This window comes from Zeus faber (genome assembly GCF_960531495.2).
Source record: "Zeus faber genome assembly, chromosome: 18".
In the NCBI taxonomy this organism is placed as follows: domain Eukaryota; kingdom Metazoa; phylum Chordata; class Actinopteri; order Zeiformes; family Zeidae; genus Zeus; species Zeus faber.
Window position 1 is genome coordinate 25,297,436 of NC_137210.1, and position 26,324 is coordinate 25,323,759.

Here is a 26,324-nt window from a genome sequence, read left to right on the forward strand (position 1 = left end):
AATATGGCGCTTCCAATTTGATGTGATAATGGTGAAGTTAAACTAAGCATTGAGCTCAGCGCTCCAAAATTTGATCACATTACTTTACCCACATACTTTAACTTATTTAAACTTCATGCTGCTCAAAGCAACAGAAATGAGGCGCTGTTATAGTTCTTTTCATACTCGACCAAGCCATAGAACTCTGATAAAAGGTAAATTACTCACGTGCAGCCAATAGTTTAACGAAAAAATTATTGAACATTTAAAGTCCCTGTAACGTGAATTCAGTGACTTTTTTTCTAAATACATTATAGCGTACTGTACATGTTATGTGTACAATAAAATTATCTCTGAAAACATGGGGAAAGACTGAACGATGTAGTACTGAACTGTGGAGTTGGACCGTTAAATTGTTTCTCACCATATTTGCGGCCCGGATTGTCTGGGCGGGCCTAAATCATGACTCGATGACTTGGAGCGGCCCCTTCCCGAACACTTTGTACACACACCAGGTCGGACCGTCGAAAACAAAGAATCTGTGGGGAAATAAGCTAAGCTAAAAGCCCGGAGTTTGGGATAAAACGCTGTTTTGGGAATAAACACCCGGAGTAAAAGGCGTCTATTCAGGGAGACCGTGAACTCATGCCACCCGCCGGACGCCCGGTGCCAACAAAGAACAGTCCCATGCTAGCAGCGGCCACGGAGCCCCGAGCTGTCCGGGGGAGGAGCCAGCAGGTGACACCGGAGAGCGGGGGTCAGGCAGCCAGGCAGCGGCGCTTTGAGGTGAGCAACTAGAAACACTGAGTTCAGCCTCTTCAGAGGACACGCCCCACTTACCGAGACGCTGAACAGCGCTGAACAATCGATCGTTTCCTTTAAAGCGAGCATCCAGGTGAAGATCATTCATCCATATTCCATGTGATGTGAAGTCATAATGTGAAACCGTTTTGATAGAGTTCAACCTTTAAATCGTACTACTTTCACACCCACACGGAGACATTGTTGTGGAGGGGGCGTATACCAATGTGTACCACCGAAGAAGAAACGCTGACATCACAACATACACACGTCGAGGCTCCTTCGGTTTCACTTGTCTGTGAAAACTTTCATCTCTGTGTTGTTATGGATTACGAGAAGCGGGTGGCGGAAGATCGAAATCATATCGTGGACCTTAATCTGACCAGTGCAATAGATCCAAGTCAGTGTAAGCAGCGTGAACTGGACTTTACGCTGCGTTCCAAATTATTATGCAAATTGGAATAAAGTGTCATAAACATTTAATTTTTTGTTTATCAATTAAACTCATGGATGGTATTGTGTCTCAGGTTTCTTTGGATCAGTGAAACACCTGTGATAATCAGTTTGCCAGGTGAGCCCAATTCAAGGAAAACTACTTAAGAAGGACGTTCCACATTATTAAGCAGCCACAGGTTTCAAGCAACATGGGAAAGAAAAAGGATCTCTCTGCTGCCGAAAAGCCTCAAACAGTGCAATGCCTTGGACAGGGCATGAACAAATTAGATATTTCACGAAAACTTAAGCGTGATCATCGTACTGTGAAGAGGTTTGCGGCTGATTCAGAGCGATGGGTGACATTTTATATACTTATTTAGGATGCTCACCATCGTGGGTCTGCTGACTATGGTTTAACTGTACTGAGCAGAAACAGTCAAACATATTGATTAAACCAAATCTATTCCAGCAAAGCCTTGGGCCAACTAAGCATCTCAGCAGGAGACTAAAGGTAGAATGTGCTGTTCTTAAAATATAGACGCCAGTATTTACCTTGAGTGCTCTGGTGGGAGCCCAGCCTGTGCCGTCGATAGAGTGTTCCCGCAACAAGCTGCAGAGAAACACAAGCACACTTCATTATTCATTCATCCTCATGTTCTCTGAGATACTTCACTGTATATTCTTGGATGTAATTATTCGAAGAAAACAGCCACTTTCTAAATCTATTTCTTGGAAAGCAAAGAAAGTGTTTCTCATAAATGAATTAAACTTAAATTCTACATGTGATCATCCGTCTAAATGGCTTCTGTTCAGGTCTTGAGTTATATCCTGCTGTGAATTGGCAAAAGAAAAAAGGTTTTGCCTTTCAGAGTGGAAGGGTAAACATCACGTTTAAAAACACTCACAACGTGAAGGATAGAGCTGCAATCTTAAGGTCGCAGTTGTATTGTTATTCTTATTCAAAATGGACGTTTGCCAGTGAGTCACTGCTTCTAAAACATCATTAATGATAGTGAGCTAGTCAATTGAAATAAACACACTCCGCAACCCCAGAGAAAAGCTGTAGCTATGATCTATAAGAGCTATGAGCTAGTATTGGACTCCATCAAATATTGAGGGTTTTTGGGGCGAGATTTTAGGCGTTATCCACGATTTGGGATATTTTTTTCAGCTTTCACATTAAGCCAAGTTAGATAATTCAAGACAGTTCAGCCAAGTGTTTTGTTGTTGGCAAATAAAACAATGTCATGATTCAACCAGCGTCACATTTTCCCATCCGGCGCTGGTGTGAGTATGTGAATTAAGTGGGGCCGCTGAGTGGGGTGACAGGATAGGTGAGCAGCGACAACAACTAAACAAAAACAAGTGGGCTCCAAAACAAGAAAAAGAGAACATGGCTGCCTGAGCCTACTCGCATAAAACATCTAAAGAGAGTTTTAGCCTTTCTTTTATCCACTCAGACAAAACATTGCTTTCGGAAAATTTATTAAATTATATCGGCAAAATAAACCTTAACCGTGAGTGTTGTCACTTAATTTTTAGACCGCTGCAAATAACATATTCAGGGAAAAATTATAATAGTTAATGTTAATAATGGGCCGGAAAAGGCGGATCCCGCCACCAACAACAGAAACAGCATGTAGAGGGGCACATGCATAACGCAAATACATTGAATGGGAGTACCAGCCAAAAAGTATCAATACGGGATTTTTTTTTTTTTAACTAAATAATATTACTGATTACCACTTTAAGATACGAACATGGAGTCCCCTTGATGTAGCCACTCAACATGTTTATGTCTTAAAAAGATAATTTGTTTTTCCCCCATGACCTGCTCATACTTTTTCATTCCTTCAGCGGTAATGTCATTTAGCACAACAGTAATGAGGGTTATGGTTTTCCTTGTGCAGTAAATTAGATACCCAATTCCAGCACTACTCCGTCACTATGGTAACCAGTCATAGCACGTCCACAGGGATTGATTTAAGGGGAGCAGCAGTGGAGAAAAAACGGTTGTAAAATACTTAAAACAAGTATAAAAACGTACTAAAAAGAGCTGTTAAGAGTATAAACACAATGCACCTAAGTACAAACCTTAGTTTGGGTAGTTTATCCCATTAAGTATTTAACTTAAGATAAACATTTAGGATGTTTTCTGCAGGCTGCTTGATGCCATCTCATGAAGTGGTTCATGGTTGCGTTACCTCAGACAGATTTCTCCGGTTTCCGCGATGTTGGGATGCCATATTCTGGTCAGGCATTTCACTTTGGGAGGCTGGAGAGGGATGGAGACGATACAGCGAGATGAGGGACACGCGGGTGAGGAGGGGCGGTTGGGAATAAGAAAGAGTAAGAGAACCAACATTATCGATATCTTGATATGTAACGAGAGATGGTCTGGGATTTTGGTTATCAGAATATGGTGAAACGGGTAAATATAGTCTTTAAATCTGCATTAGAGGAAAGTGACGACAGTTTCCGAACTTCATAGACTGCTCTAGCTAATGGTCATAATATCCACATTACTTATAGTTGTTTGTTCCTCTTGTGTGTGAATATCTTCTGAGAGCATCCCCAAAATATCATCTAAATTATTGATGGAGATAGAGGTATTCGATCACAAACATTGTAAAGTATCTGTAACATTGTAAAGACTTAACACACCTATACCCTATACACAGAAACACAAAAACAGCATATCTTTTTTTTTAATGTTTACATTCACTCTTCCCGAAATGGCCATGTACGGATGTAGGAAATGGTCGATTTTTTTGGCGCTCCAGACTTGTCGACATTCAAATCCCTGTGCTGATTATTTAAATGTGGTGATCATTCGAGGGCACGTAGAGAACCGTTCATTGAGGCTGTGGTATAATTTGCAGCGACAGCTTTTACGAGCCACCGACGATGGCTCGCAAAGGGCATCGAGCTCCGTGTTTACGGCGCTCCCCGTCGAAGAGCAGCTGCCGCGTGTCGGCGTGTGCACGCACTGGGGTTTTTTTGTGCGCTTGCGTACTTCGGCGTTTTGTGTGGGAGAAAAGGCTCAATACACAGAGACACACACGGACGCAATCACACCCACGTGCACAAACACCGACGGTGCTGACAGCACACGAGACCTGCACGGATAAGACAACATCCGTTCCCGTTGTGCATGAACACTGACAAATAATTAGGGTAGGAACATCACAAACAGAACACGGACACACTGAGCTCAGATGTACAGACGTGGGCAAATTTGTTGGTACCCTTACAGCTCATTGAAACAATATTCCTCCTGTAAAGTGATGAAATTAAAATCTATTTTCTCATGTTTACCTGCATGCCTTTGGTATGTCAGAGTAAAGCAAAGAAACTGTGAAGAGAGATAAATTATTGCTAAAGAGATCAATTATATTCTAAAATGACCTGGACAGATTTGTTGGTACCCTTCGACGAAAAAAGAAGAACCCACAATTTTATCTGAAATAACTTGAATTTCACAAAAATAACTGGCATCCATCATTATTTATTCCATATATAATAGAAATCTGCTTTTGATTTTTGATATTTTACATAATTAAACAAATGAAAATGGCAATCGACAAAAATGATGGGACCCTGAACCTAATATTTTGTTGCACAACATTTAGAGGCATCACTGCAATCAAGCGATTTCTGGAGCTCTCGATGAGACTTCTGCACCTGTCACCGGGTAGTGTGGCCCACTCTCCCTGAGCAAACTGCTCCAGCTGTCTCAGGTTTGAAGGTTTGAAGGGTGCCTTCTCCAGACTACATGTTTCAGCTCTTTCCACAGATGTACGGTAGGATTCAGATCAGGGCTCACAGAAGGCCACCTCAGAACAGTACAGTTTTGTTCTTATCCACTCTTGGTGCTTTTAGCTGTGCGTTTTGGGTCATTATCCTGTTGGAGGACCCATGACCTGCGACTGAGACAGAGCTTTCTGACACTGGGCAGTACGTTTCAGTCCAGAATGCCTTGATAGTCTTGAGAATTCATTGTGCCCTGCACAGATTCAAGGCACCCCGTGTCTCCTCCATGTTTCACAGTAGGTATGGTGCTAATTTCTTTGAAAGCTTCATTTTTTCGTCTGTGAACTTTGAGCTGATGTGACTTGCCAAAAGGTTCCAGTTTTGACTCATCTGTCCAAAGGACTTTCTCCCAGAAGCATTGAGGCTCGTCAATATGCATTTTAGCAAATTCCAGTCTGGTTGTTTTATGTTTTCCTTTCAAAAGTGGAGTCCTCCTGGGTCATCTTCCATGGAGCCCGCTGTCACTCAAAAAGCGACGGATGGTGCGATCACACACTGATGTACCTTGACCTTGGAGTTCAGCCTGTGCCTCTTTGGACGTTGTCCTTGGCTCTTTTCCTACCATTCACACTATCCTTCTGTTCAATCTGGGGTCGATTTTCCTTTCTCTGGTCCATGTTCAGTGTGGTGCACACGATGACACCAAACGGCAGAGTGACTACTTTTCTCTATTTAAATAGGCTGAATGACTGATTATAAGATTGAAGACGTGTGATACCAATTAAAGAAAACAGTTAGTTCTAAATATCACTATAATCCAATAATTTATGTTTTCTAAGGGGTACCAACAAATCTGTCCAGGCCATTTTAGAATATAATTGATCTCTTCAGTAATAATTTATCTTTTTTCCACAGTTTCTTTGCGTTACTCTATGACGTACCAAAGCAGGTATACATGACAAAATTGCTTTTGATTTCATCACTTTTAAGGAGCAATGAGGCATTGGTTCAATGAGCTGTAAGGGTACCAACAAATTTGTCCACATGTAATATTTTTTATACAAGTATTTAGTATTAAGTGGAGTATTTGCAAATTACAGTATACAAAAGTTATGCAGAACTCCATAGTATGACCATTTAGTCACATTTTGAGACCATTTTTGGAGACAGTGCTACTAAATTTAACATAACTAGGAGCACAAGCCCGACTTGCAAATATGCCGACACTGTTTTTTTGTTTCTTTTTTAATCATCGTATATCATGTGAAACACTAGGAGGAAAATGGTGTGCGAGTGAGACAAAGAGATGGAGAGCTGTGTCACACCCATGACCCGTCTGTGAACAGCCCCTCCTCTCTTTGCACACCCTGACCCAAAACATGATAATGCACGGCATGTTTATCGGGCTGGGTACCGAAACCCGCTTCCGCTATGGCACCAATTCATTTATGAGTAATACGGTTAAGATGGAAAAAATATGAATGTGCACGTTGCATATTGATTTGAGTGGTGCTCCTAAAATTTTAAGTAGGGAGGACCGGTGCTACTAGTGGAAAAATTGAGTCTGGAGCCCTGTCATGGCCGAAACTCCTCACTACTAGGACTTGGTGTTGGGCAGGATCTCACCATTCGATTTAAATACAGTAAGGATCTGCAATTGGATATTTAAGAGATGGCTCACGATACAATTCTTTATCAATCGATATATTGATACATTCTGAGAACGGGGTTCATTGTGAAATTACAAGAAAAGATTCCAGGACCTTCAAGTACTTCCGTTAAGCACAATTCTTTCATTTTCAAGGACTTCCGAGAAAACAAATGTAATCAATTTTAAATGTGATCTTTATTCATTTAGATAGAATATAATCCTAGTGTTATTGTATATTATTTATATATATATAGCTATATATATATAGATATATATATATACACACACTGTATATATTTATTTTTTTACCTTTTTTTTATTTAATGAGCATAAAGCAGTCCCTGAGCAAATGGCGGCGCTCTGTGTATGTGGACGTATGCGTGCAACATTTTTTATAAAAAATAACACATTTCTGCTGAAACGCTGCATATTTTTTGAATGTTAATTTTTAGATTCCAACAATTACAAGGCCTTGAAGTTAAATCAATCAGTCAATATTCTGCTGCGATTGAAGGTTTTTCTTTTTACAATTCAATAATAAATAAAGTGTTACAATTCCTGCATCAATTCATCTCATGTCATCACAACACGTAGGCCTGGTCTATAGGAAAGAGCAGTTTATGTGTTGACTGTATCCAATGTTGTGTTGCTCATACTATAGAATGATTTAGTAATTGTGTTTAGTGAATAATACAGAAGATAGGGAACTTTCACAAAAAGAAATCTCATACTAAATCACAATCCCAATATTGGTCTAAAAAAGATGTGTAAAAAAAAATTAAAATAAAACCCGCAATTGGACTGTTTTTCCAAATCGTTCAGCCATACAGACGCAATCTAACAAGCACTGACAGGACCAGTCACCACTACGAAGTCCACTTGAGTTTTTAGGGTTGTTTACCTCATTGAGCAAACAAGGCAAGAGAAAAAAAACAAAAAAAAAAAAACAGCCACACACACACACACACACACACACACACACACACACACACACACACACACACACACACACACACACACACACACACACACACACACACACACACACACACACACACACACACACACACACACACAGTCAGAGAGAGAGAGAGAGATTTGGTGACAGGGGACACTCACCACCATGTTGTAGGCTTCAGGGACGTTTATCTCAAACTGGAACCTTCCGCTCTGGTAATACCCCTCGTCTGGAGAGGAAGAGGCAGAAGAAGAAATTATTTTAGCACTATAAATGAGAATGTGTCCTGGGCCACATGGCCGCCTACTCAACTGACATCGTACGTAGGGCGTCATATTGAAGTCTGGTCGGGAAAGTCTGCCCGTCACAGAAGTGCAGGATTCATTATTCACAAGTATTTACACAAAAACAGTCCCGTAACAACAGAAAGTAACAGGCACACAGGTTTTTTGTTTCGTTCATTCCATTACGCGGTGAACAGGACGGTCACGTTTGAAAATTTAATTCCATACAAGTAGGAAACTAACGGAAATAAATAAATCAAAAATACAAACTTTTTTATTTTTTTATTTGTTTTGGCCAGAGACACAGGAACACAGGAAGAGGCGTGTTAATGGCAGGAGTAAACAGGGCCTACGTTGATGGCGAGCGGCAGAATAAAGCTCCCGCAGCCGTCTGAGAAGAGGACACTCTTCAGATGTCACATACGAAATAAATGAAAGGAAATAAAATTAAATATTGATTCTTTTTGTTTCCTATAATCCATCGTATTTAGGCTGAAGGGGATAACTCGGTACTTTGGCAGAGCCTTGTTTTAATAAAGTGCGGTTTTCAAAGACATCAAGAAAAGGAATTCAGCATGTGTCATGATCTCTAAATCCCTTCCATTGCTCGAATCTGGCACCAATAACCACATGAGGATCTGAAACCGGAACTTTAATATTCCCTTTTGTCTTTAATGCTTTCAGCAAGCAGAACTCCCTACAAGTGTATTATCAAGTACACCAACTCTCCGACTAGGCAAATAAAAAAAATTGGCTATGGTTTCATAACAAATATCAATAGCGACCGAAATTTAAAGTGACTCTTTACTTTTTTACCTTTAAATCACAGCTTCATAACCATTTTGATGGTACACTGACTTGTAATGTGGAGAATGGCGCCTCTTTCATTCTCACCCACTCAGCCGAACGCCTGTTCTTGCACTATGTCACTTTGGTGTTCGGGTACGAAACCTTGGGTAAAGTGCGTTATGCTTTACGGCACTTACTTGATGTTTGTCTCCGGTAATTACCATTATTTTGATTGCTTCAGAAAGCAGGCGAGGGCAGGCCGAGACGAGGGTTAAAGAAAGACGCGCAGCATGTCCTCCAGGTTCAAAATAAATCCAACACTCGCCCTCTTCCTTTTGCTCTACCTCCCATGTCCATCAAACATTGTGGTATCAGAGCAGCGTGGGTTTGGAAGAGAGAGAGATGTTTCGAATGCTCGCGTCGCCAGAAAGGAGGGAATATCAAAAGAGCCGGAGTTCATACGTGTTGGTTTTCTGCCATCACAGTTCCCGTGTGTTTTCGTGCTTCATCGACAAAATTGCTCCGCGTAAGCTGCATCCATACAGACTCTCTAGCTTCCAGCACACAATCAATCACCTTGCTATCGATACATGTTTTTGTGACTCTATGTTCTATCAAAAAAAAAAAAAAAAAAAAAAAAAAAAGGGTACCAGTACCGACACTACGATCCAGCCTTGCTCTTAACAACTACAGTTCCCATGGGCTGCAGAGGGTCTCCTAACAGCAAATTGGATATTCAATCATCCCCACATGGCGGCTCCAACGCCTCCACCCGGCCCCTGTGAGCCGCTGGATTTAGTGTCACCAGCGACCACAGGAACACAAAGAACCCGAGTTTAAGGGAGGAAATTAGGAGTCTAAAAGGCTTGCACAAGTCGGGCCAAATCGACCACCGGAGCCGGGTTGCATCCGTCTGTGGGGCGGACGCAAAGGTGACGACCAAGCGGACACATTGAAATTCCGTCTTGGAGCCGCGCCGCGTCGGGGGGGGGGGCCTACCGTGACCCACCTGCAAACACAGAGGCTGCCTAATCTTTTCACTCAATCGCACGCGGCCTATGAGACAAATATGCCGGACATGTGAATGCACAAGCACGCAAGCTAATTTTCTTCCTTCCCGGACCCTACATCCACCTGGGACCGGGAACATATATACAGAGGGCTAGCAGTGTGTGTGTGTGTGTGTGTGTGTGTGTGTGTGTGTGTGTGTGTGTGTGTGTGTGTGTGTGTGTGTGTGTGTGCACGCATGCAGAAAGCATGTACGCTCACCTTTCTCACTCTCTTTTTCCTCTCTCCGTCACGCACGCACGCACACTTTTCAGTCGATTGACGTGACCTTTTCAGTGGCTCTCCATCCATCTACTACTTCTGCCCGTCAGGCAATCACACACCCTCGCACTCTCACCTTTCCATATGTAGCCTTTACGGCCAATTAGTGGCTTGATCCAGGACACGAGGCCTCTAAATTGGCCTTTTTAATGAGTCTAATAGCATTTGAGCCCTCTGCCGGGAGACTGCGTATTTATAGTAGAGCTGGAGCAGCACTTGGGTCCTTTGATGGACGGAGAGAGATAGATGAATGAGAGACAGCGAGACTGAAAGGGAGAATAAGGTATCATTTTCTCCTGTCAGTTTGATGATAGGGTGCACTAAAACTCACAGACGGGCTTTAACAACAAGACCGACACCTTGGACCTCTTGTTGCACTCAGGAAAAAAATAAAAAATAAATAAAAATAGGACAATGAAGTTGAACGCGAGGTCACGGGAAAAAGACAGCCCCTCTAATCGTTTTTAAATCGGCACGCTGGGCTGAAACGCAGAATCTGAAAATGGAGAGCCATGTCCTGTTTGTTGTGTGTGCGAGGATAATTAGATGCTTTTCAAAACCTTTCATGAATCTCTAGAAAATGACACCCTGTACACAAATGGCACACGATCACAAGTGAAAATAAGCTATTTCCACTTGTGATCAGTCCAAGCACGGTCAATACGGCGGTCAATGTGGCAGAGACTCCCACAGGTGGCGCCTGAGCAGAGACCCGGGAGGGGCAGGGCGCCGAGTGAAAGCCCCCCCGGGAGTCTTTCTGTGGTCCGCAGCCGGTGCTTGACGACGGCCCTTTGTCCGCCACATTTATATTTTGAATTTTATTTTCAAAATTGTGATTTCTCTTACCTGTTTTACTTTTAAATGACACAGAAGAATAATTTATTACTTGTTAATTGTGATGAAAATTTTTTGCTCAAAATTGTCTGCGAGCCGTATAGCGTCATCGAAAGAGCCATAATTGGCTCGCGAGTCATCGGTTCCCGACCCCTGACTTAAAGTAATCTAATCTAATAATTTCTACCTCTCTGAAAAACAAAAAAACAAAAAAAAAACATGCCATCTGCAATGGATTAACTGGAGGACAGCCTCTCCTTCTCTCCCTGTTTGTTTTTATTCACAGCATGTTATGACTTCACGGAGCCCGTTCTGAAAGGAAACAGAAAGGGATACCAGCATGGACTTTGTGGAGTTTTTGCAAGTGTTTCATCACCGTATTTGGAGCGGACAAGGCATTCTCCTTCCCCGACTGTTGCATAATAATTCGGACTTTTGTAAATGCAAAGAGAAATTCAACCGTTTACCTGATGATAGCTCACTTTTTTTATTAATTTTTTTATTATCCTTTCTATTTTCTGGTTTGGGAAAATTTGAATGGAATATTGAGAAACTTCCTGAACAATATCTCCTGATCCTGCAATCTTCATTTCTGGAAAGCAAGGGCATTCCCGCCTTTTCAAATGGAACAAATACAAAATTAAGTGGTAATGTAAAATGCCAGTGCTGACTTTCAAACGGCTAAAATTCAATTTCACACTGGTATGGTCCATTAAGTTTTCCCCAAAATTGCCTGAGAGTATTGTAAGATAGGTTTGTCCTTAAATAAACGGCAATTCAACCCTTACCTGACAACATTCACAATGACAGAGTGACAATGTAATCAGACCAGCCAAACAGACACTTTTGAATTATGTATGAAAAGACAGAAAGATAGAAAAGAGCGATAAAGCGACAGAAAGAGAGAGGGAGAGACGGCCAAGTGAGATTGACGCGGCGTCTCACAGCTAATAGTTCCAGTTCCAAGGCTGTGAATAAGTCATGACTTTCAGTACACAGGAACAGTCAGTCCCAAAAGCAGTGGACACACACACACACACACACACACACACACACACACACACACACACACACACACACACACACACACACACACACACACACACACACACACACACACACACACACACACACACACACACACACACACACACACCTGATGCAAATGTTTTGTGCAAATTAATTATACATTACATACATACATTAACACATTAAAAAGGTCTCTAACTCCATGAGCCACCTGCAAGCAACACATTATTAAAAAGGGCAAGATCAACATCCATACTGTGATTGTTTGCGGTATCAAGAGGAGCAGGAGAATTCTGAAGGAGCCAGAAGAATGGTGACGTACGGGAAGATGATTCACCTTTCCAAAAATACCGCAAACAAGTTATATAGTGCAGCCAAGTGCAGTCCAACACGCAGGTGAGAGTTCCACCCAACAATCCTTGTGCCTTCCTTTTCCTGAATTTGAGAGTTATCCTATATTAAACTATGATTGGCTCCCTGCCACGTCAGACATCTTTAATCAGGGAGTGCACTCGAAAAGTAAATCCAACTTTGGGTTTAAATCGGATTCAGCACATTCAGAAACCTGTGGGATGAATGCAAATGTTGCGGTAATCAAATATTCCTCCTGCAGAAAGAAAAATGGGACACCTTTTACACAAGCGCACAGCAGGAGGACACAGAACCGTATCTAAAAAGTTATCCATCTTTCATGCCACTGTCAAAATGTGACGCATCAACTTCTCAAACACCGGCTTCTGTCCTCATTGTACCTCAAGTATTGACTATGACTCTGTGGCCACACGTCCACAGTAAAAACACGCTCGTATTCGTACAAGAATTTCCAGGAAATCCAGGTGTAAATTAAGTCTTTGTAGGGAACAAATTGCTTGGAGGGAGTGAGAGGCAACATTGCCAAGACGAATCAGTCTCGTCCTAACGTCCCCTGCAATCCCGGTCACCGCTGAAGGAAAATTGTTTGTGACGCGGCGCTGACACACATCAATAACTGTAGGTGCAATGGGGCGTCACGGCCGATGTGTGAAAGAAGTCATCAAGCCACAAGGGACTGAAACAGGAGATTTCAGATCAAGGCAGCCCAACTGGAAGCTGTAAGGGTCTTTCTTCTTTCCTCGGCACTCAGCTCCCCTGTGTACGATCGCTATCCGGACAGTGGGGGGGAGGTTGTGTGGTAAACCCAGGGGAGAGGAGTCTGCTGGGATCTGACCCTGATTCCCAGTGGGAGCGTGTGCCCTTCCAGCAGTAGGGTGGCCTGGTGGTGGCTTTCGCGGCCGCTAAACCGGCAAAATAACAGAAAAAGCGAGCAACTGACTCACAAAGCACCCGCCAACGGTGAAATGCGCCGCTAACTACGCTGCCCCAGTGCCTTTTGCACGTATTTGAATGAGGTATTATTCACACATTTGGCGCAAAATTGGCCCCTTTCTACAAAAATAGAGCCTCGTTGCAAACAGCGTCAAATTGACAAACACCGGCGCTGCGAGACCAACTTCAGAGAGCTGGTGCAACTGAAGCACATTTATTAGGGTCACGCCCAGACTTTCCAGTGCGCTATAAATTATATTTTGACATTATTATTATAATAATTATTACTGTCACGGCATCCGTAGGTAGCGGAAAGGGTAGTAGTGTGTGGTGCTTTTCAAAATGCACTCCAAAAGCACCTTGTTGAAACTTTGAAGGATTTATTGTACAAATAAGGAGTCACAAATGTTGACAAAACAGTTCGATAATCCCCATTAAACTCAAAAGATGTCGAAAAAAATAGCAAAAGGTTATAGGTTATAGGAAATAACGCGATAAAGTGGTCAAGACTGGCAGTGAACCACAGACGGCATCGAACCTGCAGGACCGTAGACAGTTCCGCAGGACATGGCATTTCCTGTGCAGGGGCTGGAACTTTGTAGAGCAAAATATATAACATCAATCGTCATCATTTCTGCATTATAATATTGGGATTCAGTGAGAACTTAGAATTAAATTATTGTAATATATATACACATGTTATTCATGCAATAAATGAACTGTGTGGGAAGAGGAAGTTTTATCATAGATTTACACATACCATTTGAATGTTTTATAGTCACTGCACATAAACCTAAAAATACCAAGTAATCCCCCTGTCAGGATTTGGCACAGCACCGGTGCAGCCCCTCCGAGGACTTCCTTACAATTTCACATTTTCATGAAACACTTTAAATCAATATAACTACTACTACTGTCCGACAATTATTTAAAGTTTTATATTTATTTAAGACTGATAGTTCATAAAACAGGCAAGTGTAGAGCAGTGGCATAAATGCATAACGACTCTCCGATGGAGACGCCCCCGGCAGGGAAACGACAAATAAATAAAAGGAATCGGAACAAAAAGAGCTTACACAAGGGAGCTTGTGTCTTCCCAGAAAAAAAATCTAAAAGCTTTAGTCTTCAATAAAAGGTGGTAAAATGTGTTTCTTTATTCAAGTTTTAAGCAGGGATCTCAAACCCAAATTGCCCGGGGGCCATGAGCCAGGTTGCCTTCTCTGCGTGGTTACGAGTCTTGCGACTCGTAACCACGAAAAAAATCGTTGTTGCGTTATCTTTTAAAATTCCGAAAACATGAAGTACGTGTATGCACAATGAGAGTGATTGAATGTGTTAATGGGGTTCACAGAGGCTGGCACCGAGCCTGGCATACAGCCTCTGCACGAATACCACCAATGCAGCTAGCGCAGGTCTTCGGATGCACTATTTGTGCCAAGCGTTCATTGTGGCAGCATCGTCACCCAAACAATAAACAAAGCGGAGATTTAAAAAAAAATGTCCCAATTCAAAAAAAGGGCATCAACAATAATGTAGTGGTGACCCCCCCCTCCCGTGACTTGGCACCCTCATTCCATCAGGACTGGGGGCGCAAGTCTGGTCCAGCCGACACAGGGCAGCGCTCTCTCAAGAGGGCAGACAGAGGACACGAGGGAGGAGGCGAGGAAAGCGGACTGGACAGAGAAAGGAGGAGGACAGGGGCAAAGGAATGCGGAAGCAAAATAAGGGGAGGAATGTGAGGGGGTGAAGGTCCGCCTCCAGGGGCTTCAGGTGGACCAAAAGGTGCAACAAGGCCAATACAGTATATACAGCATGTTCTGATTTAACCCTGAAAAAACGGGGATCCCCACGAGGATCCCCGTGTGGATTGAAACGGTTTATGTTGCATAAAAGTATGCTGGTCTGTGGCTTCATCAACTTGCATCAGCATCTCAGCCCGGGAAAAACAACAGTTTCCACATTGTTTTGTTCTTTTTTTTTTTTTTTTGTGAGCCCCAAAGCGTTGCTGTTGCCCCCATTCTTCTGGGACACACAGGGGTCCGGGGCCACACGGTCAGAGAGGACAATATTTGCATGAAAAAAATGACAGGCGGTGGCTGAGTTAGTCAATTAGAACCCGGTTGAAACGGATTATGGCTAAATAATGTGAATAATAACACCAGAGAGAATGAAAAGGCTTTTATAGTTTAGGAGTGCAGGGATCACCTATACCAGGGTGAGTGGATTTGGTTACTGGACCCTCATTTAGATTGTTGTCAAACCCATTTGAGTAATTCATTTTATGGGAGGTCAAACCTCCGGAAAATCTCTATGTATCGTGATGCATGTTGGGCTTCGAGATTCCAGGTTAATTATCATTATAATCATTAGAAAAATACGGCTCACTTCACCGCGGTTCAGCGAAGCTTTTGGCCTCTCCGGTGATGGGAATTTCATGGGAGTCCTCAAAGTTATCAGTGAGTTTGATCCCTTCCGGAAGACCCGCATTGAGAAAAACGTCAACATCGGCGAGGGGGAACCCCTTCCATATCTTTCTTCCGGTTTACACCTCAAAATTGAACCCCTGACTGGTGCACAGCTGAAGCCCGATTGTAGGGTACAGCGTCAACTCTTCAGGTTCAACATAAACACTTCCGCTCGACCACACAAGCTCCCTGTTGCTCCACACCCCTGGAATGAAAGATCCCGGGAAAAGGTGAGGTGATTATTTTAAGTCGCACAGGGACACAGTGGAGAGGCAGAGGTGTTTATTTCCTTTTTTTTTTTTTTTTTTATACTTAAACCGTTGGATTTGATTGTTGTCTCGCTGAACCCGGGAACCTCCGTTGATTGATTTTATTTTTTTTACGCATCGATGCAGGGCCACGATGGGGACGACGCCAGAGAACTGCGCTTCGTAGCTCTGAGTCGACGGAGACGAGAACGCACGTGTGGATCTCGGCAGCGGCTACATAACACCGCAGACACAACCAGACCGAGCCCTCCCTGTCACAGCACCAGAACACTACCATGTTTTAACACAATCTAAGGATGGGTGTCCCATGCAATTCAAAAAGCATTCATCAATTTAGCTGTAACTCACTTTTAAACTTTCCATTCTGATACTGAGAAGTGTGAAGGAAATACTTCACATGAGTCATCAATTTGTTTAACCATGAAATTTGAACAAAACGTGCTCCTTAAACCATACAAATAAGCCGCCTTTCCACCGCAGGAACTTTCCCCAGGATCTAGGAACAACAGGCTGAAGGCACCATTTAGTTGGGTTAGGGTTAGTTTAGCTTTGAAAAAAGTTCTGGGGACTAAAAGTTCCGGGGACTTTGGGCGGAAAACGCGGCTTTAGTTTTCAAGACAGGTATTACTGGACTCTAATATTCCAGTTCTGTTTACGGTAACTTATGAGCGAAACAAAATAAAAAGCTCAACGCTCATCAGATGGCACAGTGAAAATGTCAATATATGGATGTCGGTTTGTATCCTGCGCCATCCCATCTATATCATACTAAATCGAAGCGTGAGACCCCGCCCAATAGAGAGCCCTAATGTATTTGTTTATTGATCGCATTATGCTTGCTTGTTTGTTATTACCCATAATTCTTCCCAGATAATGTGAGTGACAGCCGTCTCACCTAAAAGAAACCCTACGAAGGCGGCCTGTTACCTCACGCGTACGCGGTGGGCGTGCCGCTGAACGACGGGGGGAGGTATTGTTCACGGGCGGAGGCTTGCGACCTCCGGGGCCTTGAGGGACGGCTCCGCGTCCACGTCTCCGCGCCTTTGAATTACGCTGTTCGTCCAGCCGAGCGACGTGCCGCCACCAAGCCCCCGGCGACGCAATTTCCTTCTTAAATCCCTGGGCGCCTGGGCGATCCAAGACGACATTGTTTCACTAAATCTAGATCGTCGTAAAATGGGAGGAGACCAGGACAAAGACAATGGCCTCCCACACAAGAAGGACTAGGCGAACCAAAGCCGGCTCCGTCTCCGGTGTGCGAGGCGGTTTTCCGAAAAAAAGGTCCGTGTCAATGCATAATACGAAAATCTGACGTCGGGTGTTGAAATGCTCCGTTATGGTGAATTGTCTTCCGAGGCAAAATCGTTTTTTGCACGTTCGCTCCACAATAAAACGCTCAAGCTCTCCTTCCGAGTCTGAGCTTTGAAGAGTGCTTTCCTTGTGCAATCATCGCCTTGAATGAAATGAGCGTTCGAGGAAGCTTTCATCTGAGGAACTATCAGATCATGTTGCTTCGACGACTGGGCCACATTATCACTCTCAAATATGTTATTCTACAAATATTTAAGACCCGTTTTAATTAAGTCACTTTCAAGGCTCCGTTACACGCGTCGTAAACTTCCTTTAGTCAAAGCTCCGGAGAGAAATACAATAAAAAGCTTAGTCGTTCTTGTGACTTGGAAGCCTCATGATGGCAACACAGTTGTGAAGAGAGACAGAAAGAGGAATTGACAGAGAGAGATGGAGTCACCCAGAAAAACATAAAGATGGAGGGATATAGAGAGAGAGAGAGAGAGAGAGAGAGAGAGAGAGTCTACATTTTCTCTGGGGAGTCCCAGGTTTTGAATTATTGAGTTATTCTTGCCCACAGAAGACAATCTCCCTATCTAATGTCCCAAAAGAACACGACACCAGACCTCTTTATAATTGCTGAGCTTGGCTTTCAAGTGCAAATTTTTGCGAACAAAAGGTGTTCCCGGCTGGTGGCTCAGTGGAAATTCGTCTGATTTGAGGCGAGGCGAGGCGAGATGGGAGCGCTCAGACACGGCGCTGTGTGTGAGGCCTGTGACATCATTTAAAATAAAAGCTAACACCTGGAAAGGCAGACATCCTGCCATCTCGCCGAAACGGAGGAAGTTACTTCAGGCCTCCGCTTCGCACACGCTCGAGATCAAAACCGCCCGTCCGCTGGCGTCGACGGAATCGGCGTGTTCCACTTTAAACCCGCTCCTTCCCGTCGCCGCTCTGATTCCTCCTCCAGCTAAGGGACGGCTGATGTGAACCAGAAGGATTAAAGCCCAAGTCAGGAAGAGATCTTAGATACGCACACAATGAAAATGTCTGATTGCCACGTTGGTGGGCGCTGCAGCCCGGATGTCAGCGCGGTACGTTCTCCGTAACGCTGATCAGAGTGAAAAAACTAGTACAGCGACTCCCCCGATTTCTGGCATCGACTGGGGACCGAGAAATTAGCCCCTGGAGACATGAGTAATTATGCAGCGCTGTGTTTGCTTTCTTCGGGGGTTCCGACAGGTTAGCCCGCTTGGAAAGGAGGCGGCGGCCGCTGCGGCGCAGTGCTGAGCAAGCAGCCCGAACCCGGGGAATAATGACTTTGCTGTGAGGCTCGGCTAATATAGAGAGCACCGGGACAAGGGAACACACACGCGCACACACACGCGCACAACAAAACGCACACCTCTGCAGTCTGTGCTGCCTGTATTAAACCCTCCAAAAAGCCCAAAAAGCCCTTCCAATGTGAACGGACGCTGTGGATGTCAGCACACAAACAGACATGTACACAAAAACGCACACATGCAGAAACACACACACAAACAAACTTTACACTGGTGGAGGAATTGCTGGGAAATCGGAGGCCGTGGACTGAGGGAGGTGGGAGAAGTTCACGCGGGGTTGAGAACAAACTAAAAAATGGGACAGAACGCCGTCTGGCGCCTCCTCCCCCAGCAGCCATGTCAGGGTAAAACTTGTGGGACAGTTTTGTTTGTTTGTTTTTTAGAAGAGTAGGAATAATGAGAGTGCCGATTCCAAGTGCGTGCTTCGTTTGCCTCAGCATGTTTACGGCGTCCGAGCACAGGCGAGCGGCCACGGCATCTTGAGCGACACCAGGCTCAATCCTGAAGAAATGTCTTTGAGTCGGTCCTCGACAAGCATGAAATAAGTATTGTTTCAAGCAAATTAAATGGGCGAGAAAGCGCAAAGAAGTCATTTCATGTAACACCTTCCACGGGGCCTCCTTTTCTGCAAAGGCTTGAGTGTTTGAAATCCTATTTTCCCATTTGTCACGGGGCCAAAATGTAGGCTTAAGTTAAGCCACGGCACATGAAACAGCCGTTTTCACTTCGCCAAGAAGGTGGTGAGCGGTTTTACCATTGCCTTTGGACGCTGTCTACATGCTCATATACGGCTTAAAAAATGTAAAAAAAAAAAAAAGAGAGAGAAAATGTACATAATTGCAGCCACATATTCACAATAGACAGGTCAAACAATATTCCATACAAAACTATGCCTGGCAACACATTACCAGTGATCCGGGGGCCACTTCATTAACTAACACAGCTCACGGTAAATGTAGAACAGCACATATAAATCCAGTACAATATATTATACGCGGTGGAACTAGAATTCATCAGTCAAAGGGGGGGAGAAAAAAAGTAAAATAAATAAAAAATATAAAATAATTTTTTTGTTCTTACCAGGAGACACTGCCAGTTGAAAATGATGCAGTTTGTCCTCATCTGGGAAACTGGCTTTACATGTACCTAACGGGGAGGAAGAAAATCAGAATAAATAAATAAAACAATAAATAAAAAATAAAAATAAAAACAGCCAGAGGAGTCAGACTACAGTGTAAGCCCCTGTGTCGGTTTGGATCTCGGCTCAACTGGAAGTGCCCTTGAGCAGTGCACTGTGTGCAGCTGACAATGCGTTCTAACCTTCCCAGTCCCCGCAGACGGCGCAAGTCATACAAAAATAAATAAAAATTAAATCACCTTTAAGGCACCAATAACGCATCATATGATGACGTAACAGAGTCAAAAGGTATGTGAGGTGGGTTTACATGTCATCCTCACGGCTCACAGAGTCCACGTGGGACAAGCACGCATGGAACTTCACCCCCCTCTGTTGGTCAATTACACATGCTGCAGCTCAAATACAATACAAGCTTTTGGACATCCACCGTAAGAAAACACACGAGCGCCGGTTTCGCATACAGGGTGGAATCTAAATCAGGACTAAGCCTAACGAAGAATCCTCAGTAAATTCATCTAGGATCTCTGAACCTAGAAGTTCGGATGCGCTGGTTCTAGACGGGGACGTCCTGCACTAAGGTGATGAAGGACAGGTCAGCTCCGCCTGGTCTTGGTGCTGGCCTCAGTCCAGAACGACCTGGTCGACCTGGAGGCCACGGCCATTAATCCAAAGGTTCAATTTAAGACTTTGCCTCGGTTACGTTCACACTGGAAGCCTTAGTTCCCCCGTTCGGATGAATTGCTCGGATCATTTTTTTGTTTTGTTTGGCTGTTCACATTATTATTTATTATTATTATTTTTTTTTTTAAATGTGGCCGATATCAGATTCCAGCATGAACGGGTCACTGTCCTGAACTGACCCGCAGGCGCAGAAGCAACACGGACGTGACACGCAGAACGCTGTCACACGGAAGTAAACGCGGCAGGTGAATGCACGGCGGTGCGTGAACCTCTGCTCGAGCCCGGGGATGAAAGTCTTTTAATCCAGGCAGAGGCACCGTGCTTTTATTTTGTTTTGCTCAATAAGGAAAACACGCACGCGCGCGCACACACACACACTCTAACAAGCACTGACAGAACCAATCCCCACTACGAAGTCCACTTGAGTTTTAGGGTTGTTTACCTCATTGAGCAAACAAGGCATGAAAAAAAAAAAAAAACACACACACACACACACACACACACACACACACACACACACACACACACACACACACACACACACACACACACACACACACACACACACACACACACACACACACTTTTAGATCCGGTGCTATTCCCTCCCCGCTCTGCTCAGTGCTGGCGGGTGGTCACGGTGCCGTGGCCGTGGTGCACCTCGCTCTGTGGTTGCTCTCGGAACACAGGGTTACTTTTGTTTGTTTTGATTTGCGTCCCCAGTCCGTGGACATTTTGCGCGCTGCGGTTGCGGTTCTCGATAATAAACGGGTTGGGAACCCCTGCTCTGGAGGGACGTGCAAATTCTAATTTGACTGTTCGGACTGAGGTCGCATTGCAAAAAAATCTGACGTGTATCCGATTTGGGACCACATATGAAAGTGGCCCAAATCCAAATGTAAAAGATCAGATTCCATGTGATTCGTGCTTTTCACACGGTCGTGAAAAAAAACAAAACACATCTAAATCACATAGCAAAACAAAAACCCTATTTGGCTCTTTGGCCTGCAGTGTGAACGCAGCCTTAGACCTAGATCAGCACCAACCTTCCTTCTGGGAATCTGACTCTTTTTCAAATGAATCGAGGCCGAGTGTGAGACTCTTTTACACCGTGACTGAGAAAGTCTGTTTCAGTTGGTCCGGATTAAAAAGCGTGATTTTGTTTTTAAGATTAGGCCTGATCTGTCCGCGCCAAACCGCCTCGCTGAGTTCACTCGTGATCATTTGAAGAGCATCCCCCCCCCCCCCCCCTCCGATTTATTCTCCCGTCACAGATCATTTGTTCGAGCGTCGTGAAAAAGTGAACAAACTTTGACGACGGACAGTCATGTTCTGGACTTTTTAAAAGTATCCCTCTACTACTTAATCAGCTTGAAAACATGCTACCTTTTAGGGAAAATGTGCGTCCAAATTGCGCAGGTTGTCTTTTCTTCCGTCACATATTGAGTTACTACTTATCTGGTGCATGTGTGAGGCAGAGAACCCCATGGGGATCATTAAACAGGATTTTCATTCTGACAGAAAAGACGATGGCCGCACTGCGATAACCGGACTGCTGCTTGAGTCGACATTCCCCAAAAAAACACATGAGCTGCTGGCAATAACCCGAGGCACATACACTGTACCACGAGAGGATTTGGGATTCAAGGGAACGGCAGGAAAGTAAAAAAAAAAGTGTAGAATGAAATCCAGAAAGAGTCTCCGGGGTGGAGGCGGACAGAGTGTGATGGACCTTGAGAGAGAGAGAGAGAGAGAGTCCGCCGGGCTCGTTGGGAGAGAAGGCGTGGCCATGGCTGTACTTACTAGGCAGGTTGACTTCCAGTTCTGCAACTTCTGAAAAAGGTGGAGAGAAGAAAAAAAAAAAAGGTTTTTGAGACTGAGTGAAAAATCGCACACACACACACACACACACACACACACACACACACACACACACACACACACACACACTTCATATCAATGGAAACTTGCATTTACATTATTAAGATCAATTTAAGGAAGTGCAACACAGGGCTTCCTCACAGAGACGGCCTGGAAACCAAAAACTCAACACCAGTCATATGATGACGATGGTGGTGATGATGATGATGATGAAGATGGGCGGTGGTGGATTTTTCTCGCAAGTTCTTATACAATGAAATCTTTATGAACGGCGACTGGGTTTGGGAGTGAACTCATGGATTGTTTTTGTTTCTAAGCGAGGGTTCCAAAGCCGCCCATGAAAGGTTCCCCTCCGCGGTCGTGAGTCTAAACACCGCTCCTGGCTCCTTTTATCTCCTGCGCTGCGTTGTTCTGTTGCATAAGAGTCAAAAGTATCAATGGACTGAGGGCTCCCTTGAACAATTACATACAGCGCGCCGGTGAAAGTCGATAAAGAGGGAAAAAAAAAAAAAAGAGGATAAAAGAAGGGCAAAGAAGTGCAGAAAGAAAGAAAGAAAGAAAGAAAGAAAGAAAGAAAGAAAGAAAGAAAGAAATGAAAGCAGCGTGAGGCTGATGACTGCATTTTCTTTTTGCTCCCTTTCCATTTTCACATTTCTGACAAAAACGGTGGTCGTCGTCTTCTTCTCCTTCTCCGCCCAAAGGAGGTCAAGGGGAAGTGAGTGGAGACTCAAACTTCTGTCTGCTCCGTCCAATTCAAGATTCTGGATTCAAGGTTTTATTGGTTTTATTGTCTCTCGCACAACACAGCAGCAGAGGTTGCTGCTGATGATATGCTCATGCACAGAGACAGACACAACATTGTCAATAAAACAAGAGGAACTCAAACTCAGCCAAATACAAGACGCAAGCAAAGAAGATATAAATGTCCTGTATGTAAAGAGCTGAGTAAAGCATTTACAAGGGTTCTGGATTTAGAAAACAACAACCTACGCAGGTTTGGATCTGACCCGTTGGGCTAGGCGCTGTAATGTGTTCATTTTCCTTCTCATGACTTCAGTATTTTCAAGTTGCATCAAAGAATGTACATTTTTATATATATATATATATATATATATATATATATATATATATATATATATATATATATATATATATATATATATATATATATATATATTTCACAATTTCTGTTTTGCATATTTTCCGGCTATTTTGTGTATATTTTGACCATTTTATTTTTTCTTTACTTTTTAATACATTCTTTTTATTATTATATTTTTTTTTTTCGGACTGTTTTTTTTTTTTTTTTAAATCTTAAATCGTCTACAGAAGCGTACCGATCCTCACCATGACAAACTCCTCATCCAGGTAATGCAGCCGGCAGAATAAACCCATCCTGATGATGACTCTAGATATACAAGTTCTTCAATTGCGTCATTGCCCCCAACATAACATCATGGACACTAAGCCATGAGCAAGTCCATTTCAGCTTCTATTTCCTTGATTCATTTCCACCGCTTCTTTAAGTTCCAATCCAACTCCAAAGATAAACTGTGGACGTCTGCGAAGAGTCACAAGGTGTTTGGTGACTCAGGCCACGCAGGGAAACAAACAAGTAAATAACTAAAACCACACCTCAGGGGACGTGACAACAGAGGGAGAGCGGGTGACAGTGGGGCCCGGCTCTGAGGCCAAAGTTGTTTTGGCGTGTAAAACGGTGTTGCCGTGAAAACGGAACAGATTTTTATTCACACACCAACGTAATAGCGCAAACAAAAAAAGGGATAATTTTGCAGACGCTGTCAACCTCCGGTGGAGCCCATGTTTCGGGAGCGCTGGTCCCAAGCCGGCTAATTTTCTTGTTTACTCCCACAAAAAAAGCTTGGCTCAATTGATATTTTGGGTTTTTGGGGTTTTTTTGTGGATGCCAAACCGGGAAGAGCAGAGACAGACGAAGCACGACATGAGCTGCGATTTGGCCAAGAAGTATAGAGGGTCCTGACGGAGTAAGTCAGCTCTTCACGGGCCAAAAAAGGAGAATAAAATCAAAGATGACAGGTTAAGAAGGAAGAACTAAAGGGACAGGGGGCTACATTGTGGGGAGCGGGCAGACTTGAAGGTCACTAGAAAAAGAGACAGACGGAGAAGGGCAACAGAGGGATTTTTAATGAGAAGAAGACTTTAAAATTGATGAGTTGAGGAGACGGGGCGCCGAGAAACAGGACAGGGACAAGGAGAGCGATCCATAAATAAATGGAGGCAGGGAGGAGGACACGAAAAAAAAAGAAACGCACACAGACAGAGGGACATGCATAAAAAAGAGAGAGAGAGAGAGAGAGACAAAGGGCAAGGGAGGGCGGAAAGAAACTCAATCAAAGCCGCGGCGAGCAGCCGGAGAAACACCTTCCTGGCTCTGTGTCGCCTGGTCTTCCACAAAAACATTATAAAGAACGTGTCGGGCGTGTCACTGCTCCAGCTGCACCACCACATCCACAGGAGCGGCGGGAGATGAAGGATTCAACTGAGATCCATTTTCTCTTTCCCCGGACGTTTAATGCAGCTTTTTGTAGAGTGTAAGGCAGTGTGGTATTCAAAGTGTTTCTGCTGAGGCCGACCCCCCCGCCCCCAGTCCCAAAAAGTACAAATAAAAAAATGTGTCACATGCAGACTAACGTAGTTTATAGTAAACCAGGTCGAGCGTCACATTCATTTGTGGCTTTTATTCTGTTGATGCGTCACCGCAGCTGATCTTTGCTTTCTTGGCCAGGAAAGGTGGCGGACCCCGCCACCAACAATGGAAAGAGCATTTAGAGGAGGAGCACATGCATCATGCAAATACAATGAAGGGTTATTATTTATAAAGTGCCACCAAAATAAGAATCAAATATAGAATTTTTTTCGCAAAATAATATTAGGGCGTTCCAATTTAATGATATGGATAATGTTTGAATGAGTTGTAGGTTTGATTTCAAACGCAGCACTATCAAGCACTTTCAAGGTCAGACAAAACCGCAGGAAGCGAGACCTAAGGTGCACAGCTGTCGTGTTAAGATGTCTTCTTCTACGCATTATTTATTTATTTTTTTCATTTTTGTGCATTGCGTGAGGGGTGACTCTCGACAACAGCAAATCGGTGGTAAAACGAGTTGACTTTGCGTTGTTACTTGTGTGTACATTTAGAGGCTGGGACTTGGGAAGCTTTGCATTTACTTTATGAATCATACATTGAGCACAGTGCTCTACATGGACCAAAGTAAAGGTCTTTTCTTTGGGTACATCGATTTTATTTGGTTTTCCCTATATCATTTTATTTTCATTCATTTTGGCTTGATGCACCAATCCCAAGTCTAATTCCCAGTATATCACCATGGAAAACACTTCATGTGAGACTTGGAGGATTTGGCTTGGTACAGGGTGAGAGGCGCCAAGACGTCAAACTAGAAAAGCCAAGTAACTTGGGAGGAGCACGATACAAAGCCTGGAGGAAGGTACCTTTGGTGAGGAGGCGGTCCCTGATGGAGACCCTGTGGGTGGAGTCGGACACCCCGGGGGCGCGGCCGGCCTTCCCCCCGTCGTCCCTCTTCAGTTTGCTGGCTAGTGTCAGCATGGCTCCGCTGCTCTGGTCCGCCTGCTCTGCCTGCACTGCCCCGTGCTCAAGTTCCTGAAATACACATTCAATATTTTCAATTAAATATTCAACCTTTAAATATTTTCAATTAAACATTTAACATTTTAATATTTTCAATTGAAAATGTAACATTTAAATATTTACAACTGAATTTTCAACATTTTAATATTTTCAATTGAATATTTAACATTTTAATATTTTCAATTGAAAATGTAACATTTAAATATTTACAACTGAATATTCAACATTTTAATATTTTCAATTGAATATCTAACATTTATCATAACATTTAACATTTATCTAAGTTACAATGAGAATTTATTGTATTTGATATTGTTGTTGAGTAGTTAGACGATCCAGTAGGGTTAGGTATTGATCATTTCAGTATTTCTATTCGAGTGATTCAAACAATCACGATTCAATTCGATTTGATATTGATGGTATGGCTCAGGATATGATAATACGTGACGTAATATTATTGA

The 26,324-nt window shown here is 43.5% G+C and overlaps 1 protein-coding gene across 1 annotated transcript in view; it reads right to left on the reverse strand.

Annotated features, from left to right (window-relative positions):
* The window catches only part of ube2f (ubiquitin-conjugating enzyme E2F (putative)), a 69,079-nt gene that overhangs the window by 34,834 nt on the left and 7,921 nt on the right, over positions 1-26,324 (reverse strand). The window contains exons 2-7 of the mRNA XM_080019701.1: positions 25,707-25,875; positions 22,137-22,166; positions 19,595-19,660; positions 7,739-7,806; positions 3,420-3,490; positions 1,768-1,825 (exon numbers count right to left, since the gene is read on the reverse strand). Coding sequence (XP_079875827.1) covers positions 1,768-1,825; positions 3,420-3,490; positions 7,739-7,806; positions 19,595-19,660; positions 22,137-22,166; positions 25,707-25,821 — 408 coding nt within the window. The 5' untranslated portion in view covers positions 25,822-25,875. The remainder of the gene's footprint in view (positions 1-1,767; positions 1,826-3,419; positions 3,491-7,738; positions 7,807-19,594; positions 19,661-22,136; positions 22,167-25,706; positions 25,876-26,324) is intronic.